We start from the raw sequence: 21,194 nt of genomic DNA, 5'->3' as shown, positions 1-21,194 counted from the left end.
GGGACTAATAATTGGCTTTGGGCTACTAATTTCCTTCATTATTGTTATTCTTTAAGTCCACTTGATCAGTATTTAGATGGGGAGTGGTGTTGCCTTGCTCCTTTTTGGAGCCAGAATGAAGTCTAACAAGGCTGATTGGTTTTATGACACTTGCTAGTCTCATGGAGTCTGCATCCAGGGCATTATAAGGCCAAGATGCTACTTTCAGCACCTCTTTTGGTCTCTATAGCAAAAAGAGAAGACATTTGTTTGGTTTTTTCCCTAGCATCACAAGAAAAATAGATGGTAATGCCGTACTGCAAGATGTGTTTCAGCCCAAAATATTGATACTACTTGTCCCCCCCTCCTTATATTAATGATATGGAAATGCAGGACCAAAAAAGATAGAAAGGGTTTTGGTTGATTGAAATGAGCACTCCTATACAGCCATCATTTGAAGAATATTAATACTAAAACTCTTATTTTCTCTTGCAGCGTGTGCCATCCATGCAGAAATTGTTTTCTTGATTGATGGTTCCAACAGTGTTGGCGAACTAGTTTTTGAGAATGTGAAAGTCTTCTTGACAAAACTGGTTGATTTGATTGGTTTTAATGACAATATACTCTTTGGCATGGCCCAGTTTAGTGACATATATAAAGATGTATTCTCTCTGGGTCATTATCAAAACAAATCAGAACTTAAGAATAACATTACTAATGTTACAATGCAGAGGGGGTTGCAAACCTTACTTGGAAAAGGTCTTAAAGAAGTGAAGGCCTTCTTCAACTCATCAAGAAGCAGAGTAGCTCGAAATGTCCAACAAAAGCTGCTGGTGATTACCGATGGAAAATCAAGTGACTCTTTTACTCAACCAGCAGAAGAACTGAGAAAAGAAGGTGTGGAGATACATGCAGTTGGAGTGGGACATATTAGTCATGTAAAACTTCAACAGATAACTAATTCCCCAGACAGGATATACACTACAGCTAATTCCAGTGAACTACAAAATATTGCAAAACGCATAACAGGGGAAATGTGCAAAGTTGATGATAAATCAAGTAAGTGCATTTCTATTGAAATCATTTCAGGTTTTCTTTGTACATTTATTAGGAAAATAGATTCCCATTGTTTCTAGTTCAAGGTCATATAATATAGATTCGGTGCATCATCCTGGCTGGTGATTTGGACATGGACCAGTCTCTGATCATTCAGTCCAGACTCAAAATGAATAGAGATTTGTCTTTCTGGACCAGTAATCCTTCCTTTATACCTGTTCAGATTTGGCAATTAATTTCACTAATTTTTGTCCTGTCCCTGTCCTCCGACAGCATCAGTCAGCTGTTAAAGTTTAACTGAGATACAGTATATGTTAATAATAATGATGGCAATCCACTTGAAAGGTGGGTGCTGTTTTGCTTTATTCTTCCAGCAAACCAACTGGTGACATTCCATGCTGCAGCATAAAGAAGTAGGAAGGTGAAAAAAGCATGCTTTACATTTTATTATCAGCAACACAAGTGGGGAAATCTTTGTGATGACCTTCTTGTTCCTTTTTAAAGCATTTGCTCATCTGGGCAGGCACTAGAATCATCCCTCTTATATTCCAACGCACCTCTTCTATCCTGTCTCTTCCAGAATTAATTCTTGTTTTGTCATATTTTATGTCCTATGGTGACTATATACTTCCCTCTACCACTTCATTTCTCTTATTGCAATCATGAGATCTGCAGTCTAATACATCAGTGAAAGGCTGGCATTCCAACTTCCACTGGTAACAAGATAAGAAAAGAAGATTTGGATTGACCATTAGGAAAAACTTTCTATATCTAAATGTAGTTTGGAAACAGAACAAGAAGGAGTCAGCATGGTACAGTGGTTTGAGCGTTGCATTGGGACACTGGGAGATTAGGGTTGGAATCCCTGCTTGGCCACAGAAACACATTGAGTGATATTGGGCAAGTCATAGTCTCTCAGCCTCAGAGGAAGGCAATGGCAACCCTCTGAACAAATTCTGTCTAGATCAGAGGCCAAGGGGCTAAAAGTGCAGTGTAAGCCCCTGGCTTCTCTTGCCCACCAGTGCAGCAAGTGAAGAAGACTAAGCCCACAGACTGACAGTTTAGGTATACAGGCTGAGACTTAAACTCCAACAGCATGCTTACTGAATTTCAATCTAGGTGTAATTTTATAAAATACACATCAGTTCATATACACTTTACAATAAGCAAGTACTGTATACTTTTGTTCATCCAGACATTTTCCAAGAAACCTAAAAATAGCTGGTGTTGGAATGTTAATATTACAACTTTGTCAAAATTTGTTTGCTTTTGTTGCCCAGTGCAGATCTTCATTGTTCTGCTTCTGTCTTTATTCAACATTTACCCCCACAAGTAATTTCTGATGTTTTTTCTGTTTGTATTTTCTTAAAACAGCATGTTTTGTGGATGTTCTTATGGGATTTGACATTTCATCTCAGAAGCCAGGGGATCATTTATTCAAAAACCAACAGCTTTTGAAAGCCTACCTTCCTGACATAATAAAGGACTTCACATCTCTAAGTTCTGTGAGCTGCAGTAAAGGAACAACCACACAATTCAGTGTGGCCATTCCAATAGAAAATACAGACCAACCTGTTTTGGCCACTCTCGAAGTTGACCATGAAAAAATCCTAGAGAAACTCAGAAATGTTGTCATCAACAGCCCAACTTATCTCAATGTCAAGTTTTTGGACAGCCTTTGGAATAAATTGAAAAACCTATCTGGTAATCCAAACCGGAGCAAGGTAATTTTGTCTCCTATCTAACAAACTGTGTTATGATACTGCACAATATACCACAACAAATCTACCAGATTAGTGAAATCCTAACTTGCAAGAATAGCTGAGGTTGAAGTTGTGTTGAATCCAAACACTCCTCAACTTAAGAAAACTGGAGATGACTTAGGGCTACCTTAGCACTGACCTAGTTAAAACTACTCTGATCTAGAAGATGTTTGGATCTGGTGTAAATTAGCTCTAATGGCAGAAAGGCAGTTGCACCAGCAAAGGCCAGTTTGTCAAGCAGTAGAAGCTTCTTCCTGTCTTGATCCTCACATAGCTAATGTGTTTTTGAGTTGGGACTGTTGGAAAAATCTGAATTGTCTTAATTTTCAGTGATCCCCTCCCTTGGTGTATTTCTCTCTCTAAATGTATGATGAGCCTTTCAGTCTATGAGAGATCCTTCAGACTATTTAATGAATGATGTATACTGTATATGCAATACATATATCTTGTTCCTCTTTTGCACATATAAAGCTGATGTCCAGTCTCACTTTCTAACGTTGTAGGTGTTGCTTCTTTTCTCTGACGGCTTGGATGATGATCTAGAGGCACTTGAAAAAAAATCTGAAGAACTGAGAAAGGAAGGTACACTGTAAAATCAAAATATGATCGCTTCAGCTCAAGTAAATTATTACTATACTAGCTGTTGTTATTACTAATCCTCTTACATACACCTCAACATTCTTCTTTAGTGGAGCACAAGTGAGACTATGTGGGGTTCCCACAAAGTCCACTATTCTTGGCACACTGAAACTGAATTAGTTATATAATTAGTTAAATAATTATATGAAAAAACATTTAAACATTTTGAGCTTTGTTATAAAATAGAAAGGCATTTTGCTTACCCTGTATTTTACACAGATGGCATTTGAGCCTCTGCAGACCTTTAAGGAGATGATCACATTCTTGCTGTGATCATGTTAATGAAAAGAAATGCATACATAGCAGTGTGGGAGAAGTCCTTATCACATGTCTTCAGTTGCAGGACTGCAGATGTAGCAGACATTGCCGGTCCAGGACTCTTTTCCCCAGACTGCTCCTTAACCCTGCCTGCCTGCCCTATTGTACGACACAACACGCCTTTCATTCTTTAAAATTTTATTTTTATTTCTCTCTCTCTCTCTTTTAATCAGTTAAAAGTTGGATGGAAGACAGACTAGTTACAGTTCAACTACAGTGTTGGAGATTATCATATTATCTTTGCTCCCAGCATTGATGTGGAATGTAACTTTGAGAACATGGATCTTTTCACATTCACATATTGCTCGGCACCAGGCAGCCCATTTTCAACCTGGGCTTCTGCTGCAGCTTTGCAAGAATGGGAAAATCCCATTCATGAAAGTTGCGAGGGAAGCCTGGCGAAGCCCAGGTTGCAAATGGGCTGCCTGCTGTCCGGCGATGGGGGAATGCAACAAAATATGTCTTCTTAAAGTTGCATCCCATGTTTATGCCTAGAGCAAAGGTAATGTGATAATCTCTGTTGTCTGATAGGGTTCAGCCATAGATATGACTATCCTGCTTTAATTATATTTTTCAGCCTCATGTGATAATCTCCTAAGAGCCTATGAGGATAAATTCTTCACCATTCATAGGGCAACAAATGAGCAAGAGACGCTTTGTGTTCACAACAATTTTTTAGAAAGGCATTACATCTTCTAGATAGTGTACTAAGTTACACTTGTCCAACATGATGAGTGATGAGGAGGTTGTAATTATGTCACAGTCCTTCTGGTACACTGTCAGAGTCACATTTGTAATGAAATCAGTTCCTTTGTTGTACAACTAGGACCTGAACAATTGGGAACGTTTGGCCCACATTTTAGAGCAATGAAGGCTGGTGGTTCCAATATAAGTGTGATGATGAATCTTGTTTGGGTTTCATTTTGAACTTTAAAGGATCTATGTAAGGTGCTAAACCTTATCCCAAAACCAGGTTTGGCATCATGGATGGTTCCTTTAAAGTTAAGATCAAATCCGAGGTGGGTTTACCACTCCAGTGACATCAGGCCCACCGGCCTCCGCTAGTTTGAAGGCCCTGTTGTTTGAACAAATCCAGAATGCTGGGTTGGCAACCTTTGTCCTACCAATTGGTCCCTGATCATTCCAGGTGGTAACAATCAAAACGTGTTTTTAAATAGGCTATTCTTTCTTTTCTGTTTGTAATTTACCATCTCATAATACCTGATCCTTGAAAGTTAGGGAGTGAAAAGTGATGTATTTTTATGTGGTATTGATTATTATCAATGTTTAAAATAGGACTGGATGGAATCATAACTGTTGTCCTGGAAGGAGCCACCAGTTTTCATGATCTTCTGTATATTGAATTTGGAAAGGGATTTGGATATAATGAACAATTAACTATTGGCACACAAAATGTCGCCAGCCAGCTGTTTGAGTATGTGGTAAGTTAATGAGAGAAGGATAAACTGATTAGATTTTGAAGCTTAACAGTTCCATTGCTTTGTAGCATAAACTAATAAGTAATCATTATGAGTTGAAGCATGAACCCTGGAACTGGTTTTTAAGGTGGGAAGGGCTCAGCATTGGTGGCCATGTTATTATTTTGCCTACTTGTTGGTTCTTGCATGGGGAAGACAAATCACTTGCGCCATTCATTATCATTCAAGAAATCTTAAATATGAAGACAATACACAACATGTGTTTAGAAGTGTTTTCTGCGTATTGTAGTGTACAATACCATACATTGTATTATAGTGTAGCTTACTCCCCCAAAAAACATAAATAGGATAGATTACAGGCAATCTTTGCCCTGGAAGGGCTCAGCAACAATAGTTCTCTTAATATTTCTTTGTGCTTGATCATTTAGTAAACTTTTGATTGTTCATTCTTAATGGAGGTCAACTAAATAAGAGTCTTGGTGGTCCAATTTTTCCTGATCACTGCAGCAGGGAGCTCATCTCCCTCAACCTGGTTTGGTGGGGCTTGAGCCCATCCACCTTTATCCTACTGTCCATGAGTTGAAATGACTACCGTATTTTCTGGTGTACAAGATGACTTTTTGACCCTCTAAAATTGGGTTAAAAGTCGGGGGCCATCTTGTACGCCAGGTGCGCGTGCTCGGCTGCCGGCTTCTCAGGCCTTCAGAGGCCTGGGGAGCTAGCAGCCCCATGCTGGCTTCTAAGGGGCCTCCGAGGCCTCTTAGAAGCCAGCGCGCACACTCTCTGGGCCGCCAGCTTCTCAGGTCTCCGTAGGCCTGGGGAGCCAGCAGCCCCACGCTGGCTTCTAAGGGGCCTCCGTAGGCCTCTTAGAAGCTGGCGGCAGCCCCACGCCGCCTTCTAAGGGTCCTCCGAGGCCTCTTAGAAGCTGGCGCATGTGCTGTCTGGACCACTGGCTTCTCAGGCCTCCAGAGGCCTGGGGAGCCGGCAGCTCCCCGCCGGCTTCTAAGGGGCCTCCGAGGCCTTTTAGAAGCCGGCGCTCGTGCTCTCTGGGCCACCGGCTTCTCAGGCCTCTGGAAGCCTGGGGAACCGGCAGCCCTGTGCCAGCTTCTAAGGGGCCTCCGGAGGCCTCTTAGAAGCTGGTGGCAGCCCCGTTCACAGCCAGTTACCGGCTTCCAAGGAATAGGGGTAGCATTATACGGTGAGTGTATCCTAAACTCTATTTTTTTATAATAAAAGTTGGGGGTCGTGTTATACGCCTCGTCGTCTTATACACTGGAAAATACGGTAACTGTTCAGTATGGTAGAGTTCCTACAATGTTCAAAGAGCAAGTCTTGTATCTTTGGTGTTTTCCTTTTTTCAAGGACAAAATTGCTGAGAGAAAATGCTGCTGTGTGTTTTGTAAATGTGCAGGAGAGAAAGGCCTCCCTGGACATACAGGGGCCGTTGGACTTAAGGTAAGAATATTTGTCCTTCATGTAATTCAGATCACTAATAATAACTTTATTACGGCCATTTGGCCAGCACAAATTCATATCACAGTGAAATGTAGGCCCGTTACAGACCGCCCAAAAGGGGCGGTCTTGGGCCGCTGCCGGTTGCAGTGCGGAGGAGCTGCTGCAGCCAGACCGCACGACTCCTCCCCGCTGCAAAAAGGAACGCGGAAATCGTGCTCCTTCCGGCAACCCGGAAGAGGCGTTGCAAGTGCCAAAGTGCATCCGCTTCGTCAAGGTGGCGGCGCCCGTCTGTATAGGGCGCCACCATCTTGACGTATTGATTACGCGCTAGGGGCAAGGCACATCCGGAAGCGCCGCCCCTCGCGCGTAACTGCTGCGTGACAACGGTGCCTCTTGGGACCATCTGTAACGCGCCGTAGATTGGCTGGAAAAATACACAATTTGTAGCTCCAGTGGAAACTTAAAATATCCACTTTTGCTTTTAATTTTATTATTTTTTAACATTTTTAATTTTTTTAAAACAAATTGTGCAGAATTGTAGACCATAACAACATCCTTACAATGTTATTTCTAGCTGTTTCAAAAACATTTAAAATGCCGCCTTACTATTTTTAACAAACAAGTCAAACGTAAGCCAAAAATTAACTACTGGCAAACTTTGTTTGGAGCAGAATTACTTTGCAGCTTTCCAAATTCCTCTTTTCCAAAATACTTTTCAGTGCCACACAGACTCAGTGTGTAGCTATTGATCAAAGAATGATTTGTGGAGCAATACTGTGCTGATGGGAGCCAGCTGTGAATAGCAGTAGTGTAAGTGCTCCTTCAGCTGTGAAAAGGGCATCCTACTGGCAGAACGAAACTAACTTCATAATCCTAACTTCCAGGAAGCTAAGATGTTAACTGATTTTTATCAGTATTTCTACATTTTTATCAAATATATAGGCACGTGTTAAGATTGCTGAACACTCAACTAGGGCAAGGGTATACAAACGTTTGAGGTGAAAGAACTGAATTGGGTGAGAAGGGTACTGCACACATATATCGTCATTATCATCATCGTCATTATCATTATTATCGTTATGAAATATATAATCACAAAACATCTAAAACAAAAAGTAAAAATGTCTTCAAAAATCCAAACAAGCTGCAATAGAAAACAGATGATTGAAAGACAACAATGTAGGTGTTAACCATGTCTCTGACAGAAGGGAATTCAACCCATAAGGTGTCACTGTCAAGAAAACCTTGCTACTTGTATGCATAATTGCTCATATTCTTATGAAGCCCAAAACTGATAAATTCCCGCATCGTAGTCTCAAAAAACTTAATAAACATGTCCCAATATTTTTTAAAAATCACCCAATACTGTTTGATTAACATTATCAATTTGTCCATTTTAGCAAGCTCACATATCTTTGTCAATCAATCTTCTTGTGTTGTAATAAAAGCTTCTTTCCATCTCTGGATGTACACAATTCTTTCTGTTGTAACCATGTGTTGTCAAATTCTCCCCTATTTTCTTTTAAGCTGTCCTTCAATTACTCCCAATAGACAAAGTTCAGCTCTCTTCTGGAATTTTATTTTAAAATTGTCCTCCAATAGTACATAAATTTGAATCCAAAAATCATGATCACTACATATGGTAAAATCCCAGTCTTTTGATCACACTTCCAACATTTGCTAGTAACATTTTTGTACATCATTCAGAGTTTCCGGTGTTAGATACCACCAATAAATAATTTTATTTTTTTCAAAAAAATATTTCAGCTAGAGATAATAGTTATGTACTTATAGTAGAGGTGTAATTTGGATATGGTGTTTTAAAAAGTTTAATATACGTCCAAAATACACTGCAGAAACAATCCATTTTGAGACCACTTTAACTACCCTGGGTCAGTGCTAGGGAATTTTGGGAACTGTAGTTTATTCTGGCACCAGAGCTCTCTGACAGAGAAGGCTAACTGTCCCACAGAGCTACAGTTCCCAGAATTCTCTAGCATTGAGCCAGGAGAGTTACACTGGTTTCAAACTGGATAATTTCTGCAGTGTGTTTTGGACCCTAGTTTGAGTTAAAGATTTTAAGTCAGGTGGGAGGGGTCATATATTTAGCAAATATTTTGTGTGTGTTTTGCATTTTATGTTGGTAGGGTAATGTTTTTTTTCTTTTTGTTTTATTAATGTTATTTTATTATAAATAATTGCATATATTTATGCAGAAATAAACATACTTATGGACATGCACACACACGCATATACTGTAGTTGGGAAGGCTTGAATCTGGGGTGGGCAAAGTGCAGCAACAGTCTGCCTATGGCCCCTCAAAACCATTTTTGCAGCCTCCCAAATCTCCCCCAAGGTCTCCAGATATATATAGTTTTAAACCAAAGTTGCCATTTCCCCAAAATCTGGATAATAAACTGCTGAACAGACTAAAGTCAATGAAGTGGTCACTATAATAGTCAATGTAATATATAATGATCAATAACATAGTTCAATATCATATTAAAGCCAATTGAAGTATACTTCAGTTTCATCTATATATAAATATAATTTCAATAATAAAGTATGAATGCAGGGATTTTATTTGTCAATGTTATTTTCAGGGAACTGTTGGTCCGGAGGGAAGACAGGGAGATATAGGAGAAGATGGTGAGCCAGTAAGTTATAAAACATTTTGTTAATTCAGTCTTAGAATAATTTCTTACCCACATACCCACACACTGACTTTTAGTCTCTCCTTTCTTAGGGTCCCAGGGGAATTCGTGGGCCAGAAGGTCAGAAAGGATGTAGGGGCGAGTATGGCAAGAAGGGTCAGAAGGTAAGAATGCATCTAAACAATGTTGTTTAATCAAGATCATTTTTTTAAAAAAAAATTGTTACTGAATAAATACTTCTTTCAAATATTGCAGGGCCTGCGAGGAAACTCAGGAGAAAAGGTACAGTAAGAAAATTATTACTATCTGCAAAATTATAGCTTTTGTACTGAAAGGCCTTTGAAACAATTCCTGGAATAATAAAAAGAGTAATCAGACTGGAGGCAAGCTGCACATGATGCCCAGGCAAATGTGGCAAAGCATCAAATGAAATGAGGAATACTCTAAGGAGTCAGAGGTACTGCATAGATTAGTGCTTAGCCCATCCGTTACCAACAGTTTCTCTGTTGAAATCCCTATATGTAGTTTCTACCACCTGACTATTCAAGTGTATGTTTTTCATTGTAAATATACATCTGAAAGCTCCCAGGATAGATGGATGGAGGTCCAAGTGAGAAAATGGGGAAAGGATTAAGCACTTCCCTCATCCTCACTATTTGTCTTTCCAGATTCAGAGTCTTCCCAAGTAACTACCTTTTTTTGAAATTTAACTTTGCATTCTTTCACAGTACAATTATAGTGCTATGATTCCACTTTAATTGCCTTGTCAGTATCCTATGTTATCTTGGGATTTGCAGTTTGGGGGAAAGTATTTGGAATTCCTAGCTAGTGAGCTCCAGTGCTTAACCAGATTACAAATTCCAAGATTCCTTTGGATGGAACCATAAAAGTTAAAGTGTAATTGTTGTACAATAATTGCGTTGGGCCCTTCGTCATGTGTATAATGCTGAGTTTGTTTTTCTACTTTCAGCATGATTTGTCCGTGAATTAGCTGAAGGAATGAATAATTGGAGCTGTTCTACCTATTAAACATGGAATACGTGCAAAATGCTCATTCTAAGATGATTTAATTATAGGCAAAGCTTCCAATTAAATGTATATTTTAACTTTTATAGTTATGGTCTAAGATTAAGAAAACATGGTGTCATTATGATAAGAATGAAAGGTCTGGGATAAAGGGAGAGAATAAAATTGGAGGCTGGACTTGAGGCAAGAGTTAGCATGAACATTCCAATGTAAAGAGGCTGTAAAGAGAGATGAAGTCAGTGTTGAGAGTTAGAGGACACACATTTTAAAAATTAAAAATGCTACGGTTCATAAACCTTATTTGGCTTTGATCAGCTGCTAAATCTGAGAGAGATTTTGTTGGATTGTTTACGTATGATGATTATATTGGATAACAACGCACTTTACATGTTCTGGTTTTGTTCTCTCAGGGAGAGGATGGGATCGATGGTGTGGATGGAATTGATGGAGAAGAGGTAAGCTGTGTTGTGTCTCTATTTATGTCCCAATGCTATCTTTTAAAAAGCAGAAAATAATGTCTGCATTTTTCATCTTCTTCAAGGGATCAGATGGATTTCCAGGACTCAAAGGAGAAAAGGGCAATGCAGGCCAGATGGTACTGTTTTAAATTCTATTACTGTTCCAGGTTTAATTTTGTGACAAGTTGGAAAGTCAATATATATGGTCAGGGAATGTTTTATATAAATACTCAGAGGAGTGGCTTAGGACATAATGTTCAGGATATGTACCTTTCCAAAAGCACAAAGCAATGGTGTATCTACTGGAAACATAATGGCATTTTTTTAAACATAAAAGAGTCTATGCCCAGATGCCTGTGATTTAAAATTCTAATTCAGAAATTTGATTGGTCAATAAGATACTGATAACAAAATATTTTTCCCCTGATTTTGGAAACCCAATCACCATAGCTTATGGCCACCATATTATACATATAGAGGAATAGTATTCCACTGTGTATTTCACAATAAGGTGGTGGCAGTGGTGGTGGTGGCGGTGGTGCTGGAGACTAAGCCACATTGGATTTTACTGTATATTTCACAATAAGAGAAAAAACTAGATACAGAATTCATCCACAAAAACCTGGAAAACAAAATCTGAACTGGGCCTTTAAATGTGTGATTTTTAAAAAATGGTTGCCATTGAGATATAGCTGAGTGTGGACCTCCAGATGTTGTTGGGTTGCATCTCCCATCATTCTTCCCCAGTTGATGGACACGGATAGACACTGCCTGCCCCTTTACTGTTTAATAATTTCCATGGCTGTAAAATGAAATGTATTAAGCTGTATGACGTTTCACAACTTTCCCCCCATTGTTCACACACTTTATATCTTAATATGCTGCTGTTTAAACAATAAATCACAGTTTTGTAAAAAATACAGTTTTGTAAAATTAAGGTATAAAAAACACTGAAACCCATGTCACTTTCAAGGGCAGCCTTATGTAAAATATTCAACAACAGTCTTGGGGCTTAGCAAAAGGTGGCTAATGGAACCGATGTCTCCACTTAGTCAATTTAATAATAATAAAAAAATTGAACAATCATTAATTTTGAAAACTTTAGAGCTAAGATGGATTGGTCTGGGAGATTTTCACAAAGGTAACTTATCTCTTCAGGGCAGCTCAGGACCAAGAGGACTTCCTGGAGACTATGGGCAGAAAGGCTTTCAAGGAGATCGTGTAAGTCTACCTCCATTCATTTGATCATATTTCCTATATTTTATATCATACCGTCCAAGTGCCCTGATTTGGCAAGGACACTTCTGATTAATCCTATGTTGTTCCACTTTTTCAACTGCTTTTAAAGTGTTCCAGTTTCTTTCTCCTCCTCCCACTTTTCCTGTTTGTTCAGTGTGCAAAAATAGTTTACACTCTTGCATTCAATATCAACTTGGCAGAGAGGAGGAGAGGGACCAAAATCTTTTCCATCCCAGTAGGGTCAGTTAAAAGGCACACTCTGCCAACTTGCATTCTTCCTAATTAATATCTTTTGCCATCTTGACCACAATTTGAGGTTACTTGGCCACATGCGTCCCAGTTTTCATCTGCAAAATCTTGGAAAGTATTTTATATATTGTAGTTACAACTTTTTATCTCATTTTTAAAAGAATGGAGGAGGCACATATAGTGATATGAGTATCAACCTCTGATCTAAGAACTCAAGAGCACTGAAACAGGGCAAAGATGCTTCAAAATCCCCTATGCCACATGATAAAAGAGAAGGCCAAAATGAAAGCCCAGAAGGATATCCCTAACCCAATGAGACTCCTAAGAATATTTTTCAGGTTACCATTTTGGTATTTGGAATCTTGGATGTGCCACAATTCCTTTCTGCTGACTTAGTGAAGAGATCAGTGCTAATATGAAAAGGGGTATCAGTAATACACATACATGGAGTGGCACAAATATACAAAAAGACACAAGAAACAATATAACAGGTATTTATTGTGTGATAAACATCCAATAAAGTGTGATGAATATACATTAAGGACCAGTTTTATGTAACTATGTAGCAGAACCAGCAAAAGGACTGATGCACAATGCGAGCAAGGTGCAACATGAGAGATGTGCATCACATTGGTCCCAAATGCACATCAGGCACAAGTGCACATTGGACACTTGCTGGTGTCCTGTTATGCATCTTTACAATTCACTATAAGGGTTTCATAATGTTTCTGCTATGTAGTAAAGTGTACACAGATTTAAACTGAGTCTTATAAAATTCTGGCATTTATAATTAAATAATGAGCAACTCTTTCTTTTGTTTGCATGGAAATAAAGTTTTTTCCTTTCTCTCTCTCTTTACTTAGGGTAATTTTGGAATGGATAATTCCATAAAAGGAGCAGTTGGTCTTGTAGGGGTACAAGGAAGACAGGTCAGTGTTACTTATTATGTTTTTTCCTCTTATGGCATATTTCTGATAAAACATCACACAGGTAACATTTAACATGATGTATGGATGAGACTATAAGCATAATATTGTGCCTGCAATGTGGAACTGAGTGAGATATGGGAGCATTTATCATCTGCAGCTCAGAGTTTGATGGCAAAGGCCATCAGACAACCCTACTGCCAACCAGTGCCATCATGTAGCCCACCAAATTGAAGTGGGGGAACCTATAGATCATACCTTGAACATGAATGTAAGGCAGGCACAGCAGCCCTGAGCTGTGCTGAGGCCTTGAAGTGACACTCAAAATCCCCCCAACACATACACACACACACACACTTTGTGTTGTAACTTGGGGGTGGAGGTATTCCTACTGATGCCAATAGAATCTCTTGTAATAAGGCTAACTGTAACATAGCAGGAGGATGGTTTTTGCCAGGAGTATGGCTTAGGAGATGGTAGATAAACCACTCCATGCATTATGATCCTAATGAAAATTGGGGCTCTACAGCATTGTTTCTTAAACTCTTTTGAAAATATCAGCACAGTTTCTTTCTGCACAATTACCATAAGGTATGATTGGATCTAAGGCAGAAGTAGGCAGTCGTCATCTCCCACGGGCCAAACCATTTTTTGTCCTCTAGGGGATGTGGGGAGTTGTGGGGAGTTGAGCATATTTTTGGGTTTGGGGAACTATTTTCAGGTCCAATGAGGTAGTTTCTTAAAATGGAAAGTTAACAGATAGTGATAGTCACTCCCTGTTATTAAAAAAGGGCCTCTTCTTGGCCTAAAATGACCCAAGGGGCCAATGATATGGCAAACATGCCCCTGGCAGATATAGAGGGTGTTTGGGGCATTTGAAGACTGGGGGGGGGGAGGTTTGTGCATGGTGCAGAAAGATACCTTCAAGGTATCCTGGGGAATTAATGCCCCAGCCTCCCACAATTGTCCCTCCCTCATCTATGACAGCCATATTATAGCAGTTGAGATCCTCATATGATCAACATACTCATTATAATAATGCTTTCTTTATTTTGGAGGGTTTTATTCATGTTATTTATTATACCCACACACTATATTTTATCCTAGATTGGCAAGTGTAATTATTTTTCTTGCATCTATTTTGGTATTATTGAGCAGGATGGACAATTGTAAGATTCAGTCCAATAATTGGTGCTGAACTGTATTTGTTGTTGTGTTCCTTCAAGTCGTTTCTGACTTACGGTGACCCTATTCTCTACTCACAGGGAGAGAGAGGACCAAATGGTTCACCAGGTGCGAAAGGATCCACAGGAAACAAGGTAAGAACAAATGATAAATGCCAACTAAACATGATAAATACGGAGTGAGCATTCTTTCTAAAGTAAAAGAATGAGATAATTTCTAACTAGAATAGGATTTTAGAATGAGGATTCTAAAGCGAAAGAATGAGGTAACTTGTAATTAGAATAGGATTTTACAATCAGAATTCTATTCTAGTTACAAATGATCTCATTCTTTCAGTTTATAAAGAAAGGTCTGTTTAGGCAGAATATATCACTTTAGTGTGACTTTGTAGTAGAGCTCATTGTTCTGCACACTGTCTGCAAAGTATTATCACTTAGTGATATATCCAACTGGAAGGAATGTTTCTTTTGCTGTGTTGGATGAACAAATTAGCAAAACCTGTTACTAGTAATAAAGAAAATCATCTGGATGTCAAGTTTAATTTTTTTTTTTACAAAACAAAGGAAATGAATGTATGAAGCTTGCTACATTAACACAACCTTTCAGCTCCTACATTAAGTTGTGGGTAGTGAAGGAGAAGAGGTGTTTTTATTTTGTATGAATTGATACTGATGTGTCTGGTAAGTACTATGTTGGAGGTGTGTGTGTGTGTGTGTGAATGTTGTTGTTAACTGCAACTTATAGTGACTCTGTGAATAAGAGACCTCCAAGTCACCCTGTCATCTTGTTCAGGTCTTGCATGCTCAAGGCTATGGCTTCCTTAATTGAGTCTAAATATATGTACTTTTAATATCAATAAAAGGGGAGGGTTCCTTCCTTCCCCCCTTCGCTTCAGCCTTTGTCTTTAGGAAAGCTCAGGCAAATATACAAAATTAATGGCCAAGGAAGACTATTGGTTGAAACCTGGTTTCTGTTTACATGAAGATCTGCCATGACCTTTGGACATCTACTTTCATTCAATTACTGATTTATACCTTATGCATTTTCACCCTTACTGCTGTTTATAACTCTGGAGTGTGTATTTATTAAAAGTTTTACAATTGGTTTCATAATAGATTTAGTAGATCATTTAAAATATGTTATACATTGATATGTTTTGTGTTTATATCCTAATGTTTTATGTGTTCATTTTTAACCATTTGGGGAGTGTTCATGCTGAATAAAAAATGCACTCATTCCTCCACATTCTCTGGGGTTAGGGGTACAGGACCCCTGTGAATGTGGGGAAAAAACCACATATAACAAAAGCAGTGTTTTTACCAGAGAGAACCCCTCCCAAGGAATCTCTAGGTCCTCCAGAGCAACTCTGTGGTCAACATCTGCCAGACATTGACCATAGAATTGCACTGGAAGAGCTACAAATGCCTAGTGGAGTGTTCTCTCTAGGAATCTCCAGGTCCTTCAATGCCACTTTTGGTTAAAGGTGACCATAGAGTTGCATTGGAGGAATTAGATATTCCTAGAGGGAACATGTTAATAATCAAAACTGCAAAAGTCAAAGCTGCAAATTTGGGGGGGCAATTGTACTGTTCAGTGAGTTGGCCATGCTTTGGCTTTAGGATTAAAATTCCACGGAGATCAGATTAAATAGTGATGACCCATCAACATTCAATTTTGGGGTAAAGCAATAATGAGAAACAGATTGCGCAGGATGGAACCTTTCCCAGGGCATTCCTTTCTTTTTTAAAAAAAAACAGTTCAGCCATGATAACTATCTAAACACATCTGTTGTGCTGCTGTAGACAGGGGAGGGCTAAAAAATTCACTTTTATTCTCTTTGGCACAATGCAGTAATGTTCTTGCTTACTGGAAGAGACAAGCAAATACAAAATATTCCAGAGTTTAACTTTATGGAATTCTAGAAGAGGAAATACTGCCTTTTCTGTTGTTCTGAATTATAAAATATTCAACCCAATCAAATTTTATTTCATTATTAGATGTTGGTGATAAAAAAGTATAGAACCTAGCATAAAAGGATATAAAATAACAGATCCAAATTATACAAAAGCTAATCATAAATAAAGCTTAGATGGCCAAATAAACATGCTAATTTTACATCCCTTATCCTGTTCAGGCCTTCCTCTTTTTCAAAAATGCCTTCTCTGATCTACAAAAAGGCCTGGAGAGGGGTCAAATACATACTTAGCTAATAAATTGTGCACACCCAGAATCTTTTAGAAGTTTACTATTTTATGGGGGGAACAAAATGGGAGATGATTTTTTCAGGTTAGAGGTTGGTGGAGGATGCAACCAGTGTTTTTCCGGTGCATCCCAAATTGTGTTAACACGCTTTGCTTCAAAATTAAGACTCAGTGCATGCAAATGAACATGACCCAGGGTCAGCGGGTTTCCTGGCAGACAATGGATGGCTAACTAAATAGACACATATATCCTCCCGCATATGCTGCCACTCTGAGGCCTTGCCATTCAACAAAAGACCAAAACTGAGATTAACATGTAAATCACTTCCTCCCAACCACGGGTCACACAGTATATATACCCCACACATTTCCACGGCACAACCCTCTGAAAATGCCAGATGCAGATGCAGGCAAAATGCCAGGGATAAATTCTTCTAGAATATGGCTGCATAGCCCAAAAACCCCACAAAGAACTCTGGTTGGGAATAACAATAAGATTGATGCCTATTTAAATACATTATATTGATTAGAACAAAAACTTACCCAAAAGGCGATTTAGTTTTTTTTAAATAAAGATAAATGAGTATAAATTTGGTATGTTCTTTACAACACTCCAGGTGACAATGTTGTATAATGTATTGCTCTGTATGGATTCTGCAATGAAATGTGACTTTGGGAGACTAGAATCTTCTGTCCTGATGCAAGAGGGTTAAACATGAAACTTAAAGTCAGGTCCTATATGTAACTAGTATTTCTTCTGTCACAGGGAGCAGAGGGAAGAAAAGGACCAACTGGAGAGCAGGTATGTTTATCTTAATTTGAGGCATTCCATATGGGAATGTATGACTGCCCCCCCCTCAAACTGGCAAGGATAGAATGGTGTGTGTGAGAGAGAGGGGGGGGGGGGAGAAAATATGTGGCATTCCGACACCACTATTACACCATCATAAAGTCAGTCTTTGAGACAGGTAGTGAAAATTCAGAGACAGCTGGGTAGACACTGAAATATACATGATGGAGGTGTAAGATTGCTGCATCGGATTGGCAAGAAGGAATTCAGGGGAAGCTCATTTTGAACAAGGAGGGTCATAATTTCTTTCCTATGGGATGGATCCAGGCCAAAGTATTTGTAACAGGAGTTATCCATCCATTCTCTAGCAGTCTAATGTCACCTGGTGTATGGAATGTAGAAGTTTCATCTCTCAATTTTTTTTCAGATTCTCCCTTCTCTCTTAGCCTTCCCTCTTTAAGACAATCTAGTCCATTCTCTGGATTCCATAATTATGGCAATGTCAGGGTGGTGGTGGACCAGGGAGTGGGGGAAGTAGGTTCTTCTTCCAGCCCCTCAATGAGCATCCACAAGTACCTTTTGGTGAAAGGGGGTTCTCTGGGTTTCCCCACTGGGTCACAGGACTCAGAGATAGGAAAGAGAAAAACCTTTGGGACAAGGCTAGATTAGTTTTCTCCTTTAGAGCTTTTGGTGTTAGCGGAGGGCCAACATGGTCTGGTTTCCTGGAAATAGGCCAGCAAAGAACAAGCTAGATGGATTAGCTTCCCTCTGAGGTTGGGGTGGCTCAGCTTTCACATGCTGGTGAGGAGGTAAAACCACAGCTGCTTCAGCATATACTGTCGGCCCTTCTTATACACAGATTTTTTTATACAGTACATGGATTCAAGCATCCACGGTTTGAAAATGTTTTTTAAAAAGTATAAGTTTCAAATATCAAACCATGATTTTCCATTTTTTATAAGGGACACCATTTTGCTATGTCATTATATTTAATGGGACTTGAGCATCCACCGATTTTGTTATCCACGGGGGATCTTGGAAACAAATCTCAGTGTATAATAAGGGTCCACTGTACTGTATGAAGCAGTCCTACCACAGATCAGAATTGAATCGTTAATAAAATAGCCCTCAGTTTATCCATGCACTTTGTGCATCTGTCTCTTTATTTTGACTAGGTGAGCAATTACTGTTTTGCCAGAAATAATCACTTTCCTGCTACTAAACACACAGCCCAATGGGATGTTTAGAGGAGTGTGAAGTTATGTGTGTGCTTCCCATACCTCAGTCCATCTCTCCATCTTCATGCCTTGAAAATTACTCATCCATCCTGAAACAGTTTGCAACAGGAATAGAAGGGAGAATAAATAGGGATACAGATAGAGAACCCAAACTATCAGCATGTGTGGCGGTATCTGTTCACACTTACTGCCTGTGTATATTCCAGTTTGTGCAAAGAGGGTGAAAACTGGGCTATGTTGAATGTGACTAAAATAAAAGGCGTGGATTGTGCCCAATATGACTGCAGCTAGATTTCAATACACAAAAAGGTAGCAATGTATATGATTTTTTGTTAAGTTCTAAAAGCTAAACAAAAATATGAAAGCCACATAAGAAAATAATTACCACTGTGTCTTCATACAGGGGCAGAAAGGAATCCCTGGTCCTGAAGGTTTGCAAGGAAAACAAGGATTTCAAGGTCCACAGGTAAATTTTATTACTACTGAGGATTAATAGTAGCTATAACATTAATACTATAGTATAGTGTATGTTAAGACAAGTAGTAAAATGCATACTTTGCATGCAGAAGCTTCCCAGTTCAGTCCTTGACATCTCCAGATGAATGGATCAGGTAGGAGATGTTGTGAAAGACCTCTGTCAAGTCTTAGAAACTGCTGACCTGTGAATCATCACTTTGCACATTACCAACTTACTTGTCATAAGAATTATGACCATGTGTGAAAAATTGTGCCTGAAACTGGCAAACCACTGTGATGATCTCTTACATCATCATTTGACTTATTAAAAATAATAATAACCAAATGAGAACGACAAAACTCACAGATCTCACAGATAATGGATTCTAAATGTTTGTCAAACACCTGTACTGTACAGTATTCCCCCATGACATTATGCTTCTCCCACATGCATGCACGCACACACACACACACACACACACGGGAATTTTTTTTCTGCTGTAAATTTATATATGTTTCTATCTAAAAACATGAAAAAATCACTTTTCAAGTATAGATTTGGGTGAATTTCCTGCATTTGTTTTTCAGGGAACAGAGGGAATTCCTGGTTTAACAGGAGAGAAAGGACAGTCAGGAAATAAAGGTCCTCAGGTAAAATGATCTCTTACAGCTTTCATTGGGAGCGCCAGTATTTCTTTTCTCATACTGTTTCAAAATGGGAAACTGAGTGAAATTTAGGGCACCACTTTTTGAAGTAATTCAGTCTTTCAATCTCTACCTTGTTTTTTTTCAGTGAAAAAAGGGGGAAGAATATCTCATTAATAATTAACACTGAAGAACTTTATATTGTCAAATGCATGCGTTCCACTTTGAAGCAGTAGGGTGTTCCGGGGGCCAAGTGCTCATCCAGGATTCAGTTTCCTGAGAAGCAAATCTCTGGAAAATTGTGCTGATTCAGTGATAAAATATTAATTTGCACTTAGGGTCTTCCAGACCATCCTAAAAAAATGTGCATTGTTGCAGTATAATTCCTTGGGATTTGCCAAGTTTTGGGGGGTTCATTGTTGCAAGTTATTGGATCTGTACTAGCCCTCTTCCAAAAAAATATTTTTTAAATCTGTGCATGGTTTGTTGAGGTGGTCCTATGGTCTGGAGAGTACATTTTCTTCTCTGGTTTTTATTTTAATTTTTTTCACAGTTATTGCACTGTTTAGTGTATAAGTTTCAATTTCACTAATGCATGATAACTCTTAAGAACTTTATAAAAAACACAGAAAGGAGAAGGATAATTTTTGTTCTGATATGCCTTGGAATTAAAAAGAAACCCACTTGAGAATGGAAATAAAAAAATGGCATCTTTTGCCAGCAATTGCCAGAAAATAGGAAGGAGGGCCTTTCTATTTGAATTAAAAGAAAAAGAATCAAAGAACTACATCAATAAATACCAAAACTTCAAGTTTGCCCCATTTGGGGGAGAGCATACATACAGTCTGAGTGTAAGACAAGGCTCCACAGCATTTTCCAGGGTTTAAAACCAAATTAATCTAGCCGCTGAGAAAGGGCACAGTTAAAACTTGTAGATTCCCATTGCTTTCATATTTAGAGCTAGTGAACTGAGAACTCTAGTTTTTCTAAACTAGATGACTTTAGAACAGCACCAGGAATCATGCATCATGAATTCAGAAATAAGCCAACTTTTGAAGTGATACAATTCCTCTCTGCTCCTGCCAAACACATATAGAAGAAAACAGAAGCTGTGATTGGGGGGGGGGGCATGTTAGACCCTTTTATCTCATCACACATTTATTGGAACTAGTTTAATAACATCTGAAGAGGGCTATAGTTAGAAGATATCTTGAATACTATTAATCAGATTTATTAGACTGCAAGGTATCCTGAGGGCCAGAGTTTAATCCTACCCATACAGAGGGAACATGTTGATCTCTTAAAGGGAAGCATATTAGTGATATTTAACTGTAACTGAAATGTTGTTGGGATGGTAAAAGGGGGAGGAAAGGGATTTTATTTTGTGATCCAGCCAGGAACAGGCTAGAATCTCCTTGTGGGTTACAACATGTGAAGTATTGTCTTAACAGCTAATTAAAATGGAGTGCTACAGAGGC

General features: G+C 38.8%; 1 protein-coding gene across 1 annotated transcript in view; it reads left to right on the top strand.

Moving 5' to 3' along the window:
• LOC149309675 (collagen alpha-6(VI) chain-like) overlaps positions 1 to 21,194 on the top strand; it is a 58,347-nt gene that overhangs the window by 12,887 nt on the left and 24,266 nt on the right. Inside the window, exons 7-22 of the mRNA XM_089532472.1 lie at positions 475 to 1,038; positions 2,410 to 2,759; positions 3,302 to 3,380; positions 5,052 to 5,197; positions 6,557 to 6,649; positions 9,253 to 9,306; positions 9,396 to 9,467; positions 9,559 to 9,585; positions 10,740 to 10,784; positions 10,871 to 10,924; positions 11,946 to 12,008; positions 13,139 to 13,204; positions 14,467 to 14,520; positions 17,354 to 17,389; positions 19,019 to 19,081; positions 19,660 to 19,722. Coding sequence (XP_089388598.1) covers positions 475 to 1,038; positions 2,410 to 2,759; positions 3,302 to 3,380; positions 5,052 to 5,197; positions 6,557 to 6,649; positions 9,253 to 9,306; positions 9,396 to 9,467; positions 9,559 to 9,585; positions 10,740 to 10,784; positions 10,871 to 10,924; positions 11,946 to 12,008; positions 13,139 to 13,204; positions 14,467 to 14,520; positions 17,354 to 17,389; positions 19,019 to 19,081; positions 19,660 to 19,722 — 1,829 coding nt within the window. The remainder of the gene's footprint in view (positions 1 to 474; positions 1,039 to 2,409; positions 2,760 to 3,301; positions 3,381 to 5,051; positions 5,198 to 6,556; positions 6,650 to 9,252; positions 9,307 to 9,395; positions 9,468 to 9,558; positions 9,586 to 10,739; positions 10,785 to 10,870; positions 10,925 to 11,945; positions 12,009 to 13,138; positions 13,205 to 14,466; positions 14,521 to 17,353; positions 17,390 to 19,018; positions 19,082 to 19,659; positions 19,723 to 21,194) is intronic.

The sequence above is a fragment of the Sceloporus occidentalis genome, unplaced genomic scaffold (genome assembly GCF_023333645.1).
Source record: "Sceloporus occidentalis isolate IW3139 unplaced genomic scaffold, rSceOcc1.0.p SCAF_7, whole genome shotgun sequence".
Taxonomy (NCBI): domain Eukaryota; kingdom Metazoa; phylum Chordata; class Lepidosauria; order Squamata; family Phrynosomatidae; genus Sceloporus; species Sceloporus occidentalis.
The sequence above is the reverse complement of the archived record's forward strand: the minus strand, read 5'-3'. Positions and strand labels throughout refer to the sequence as shown.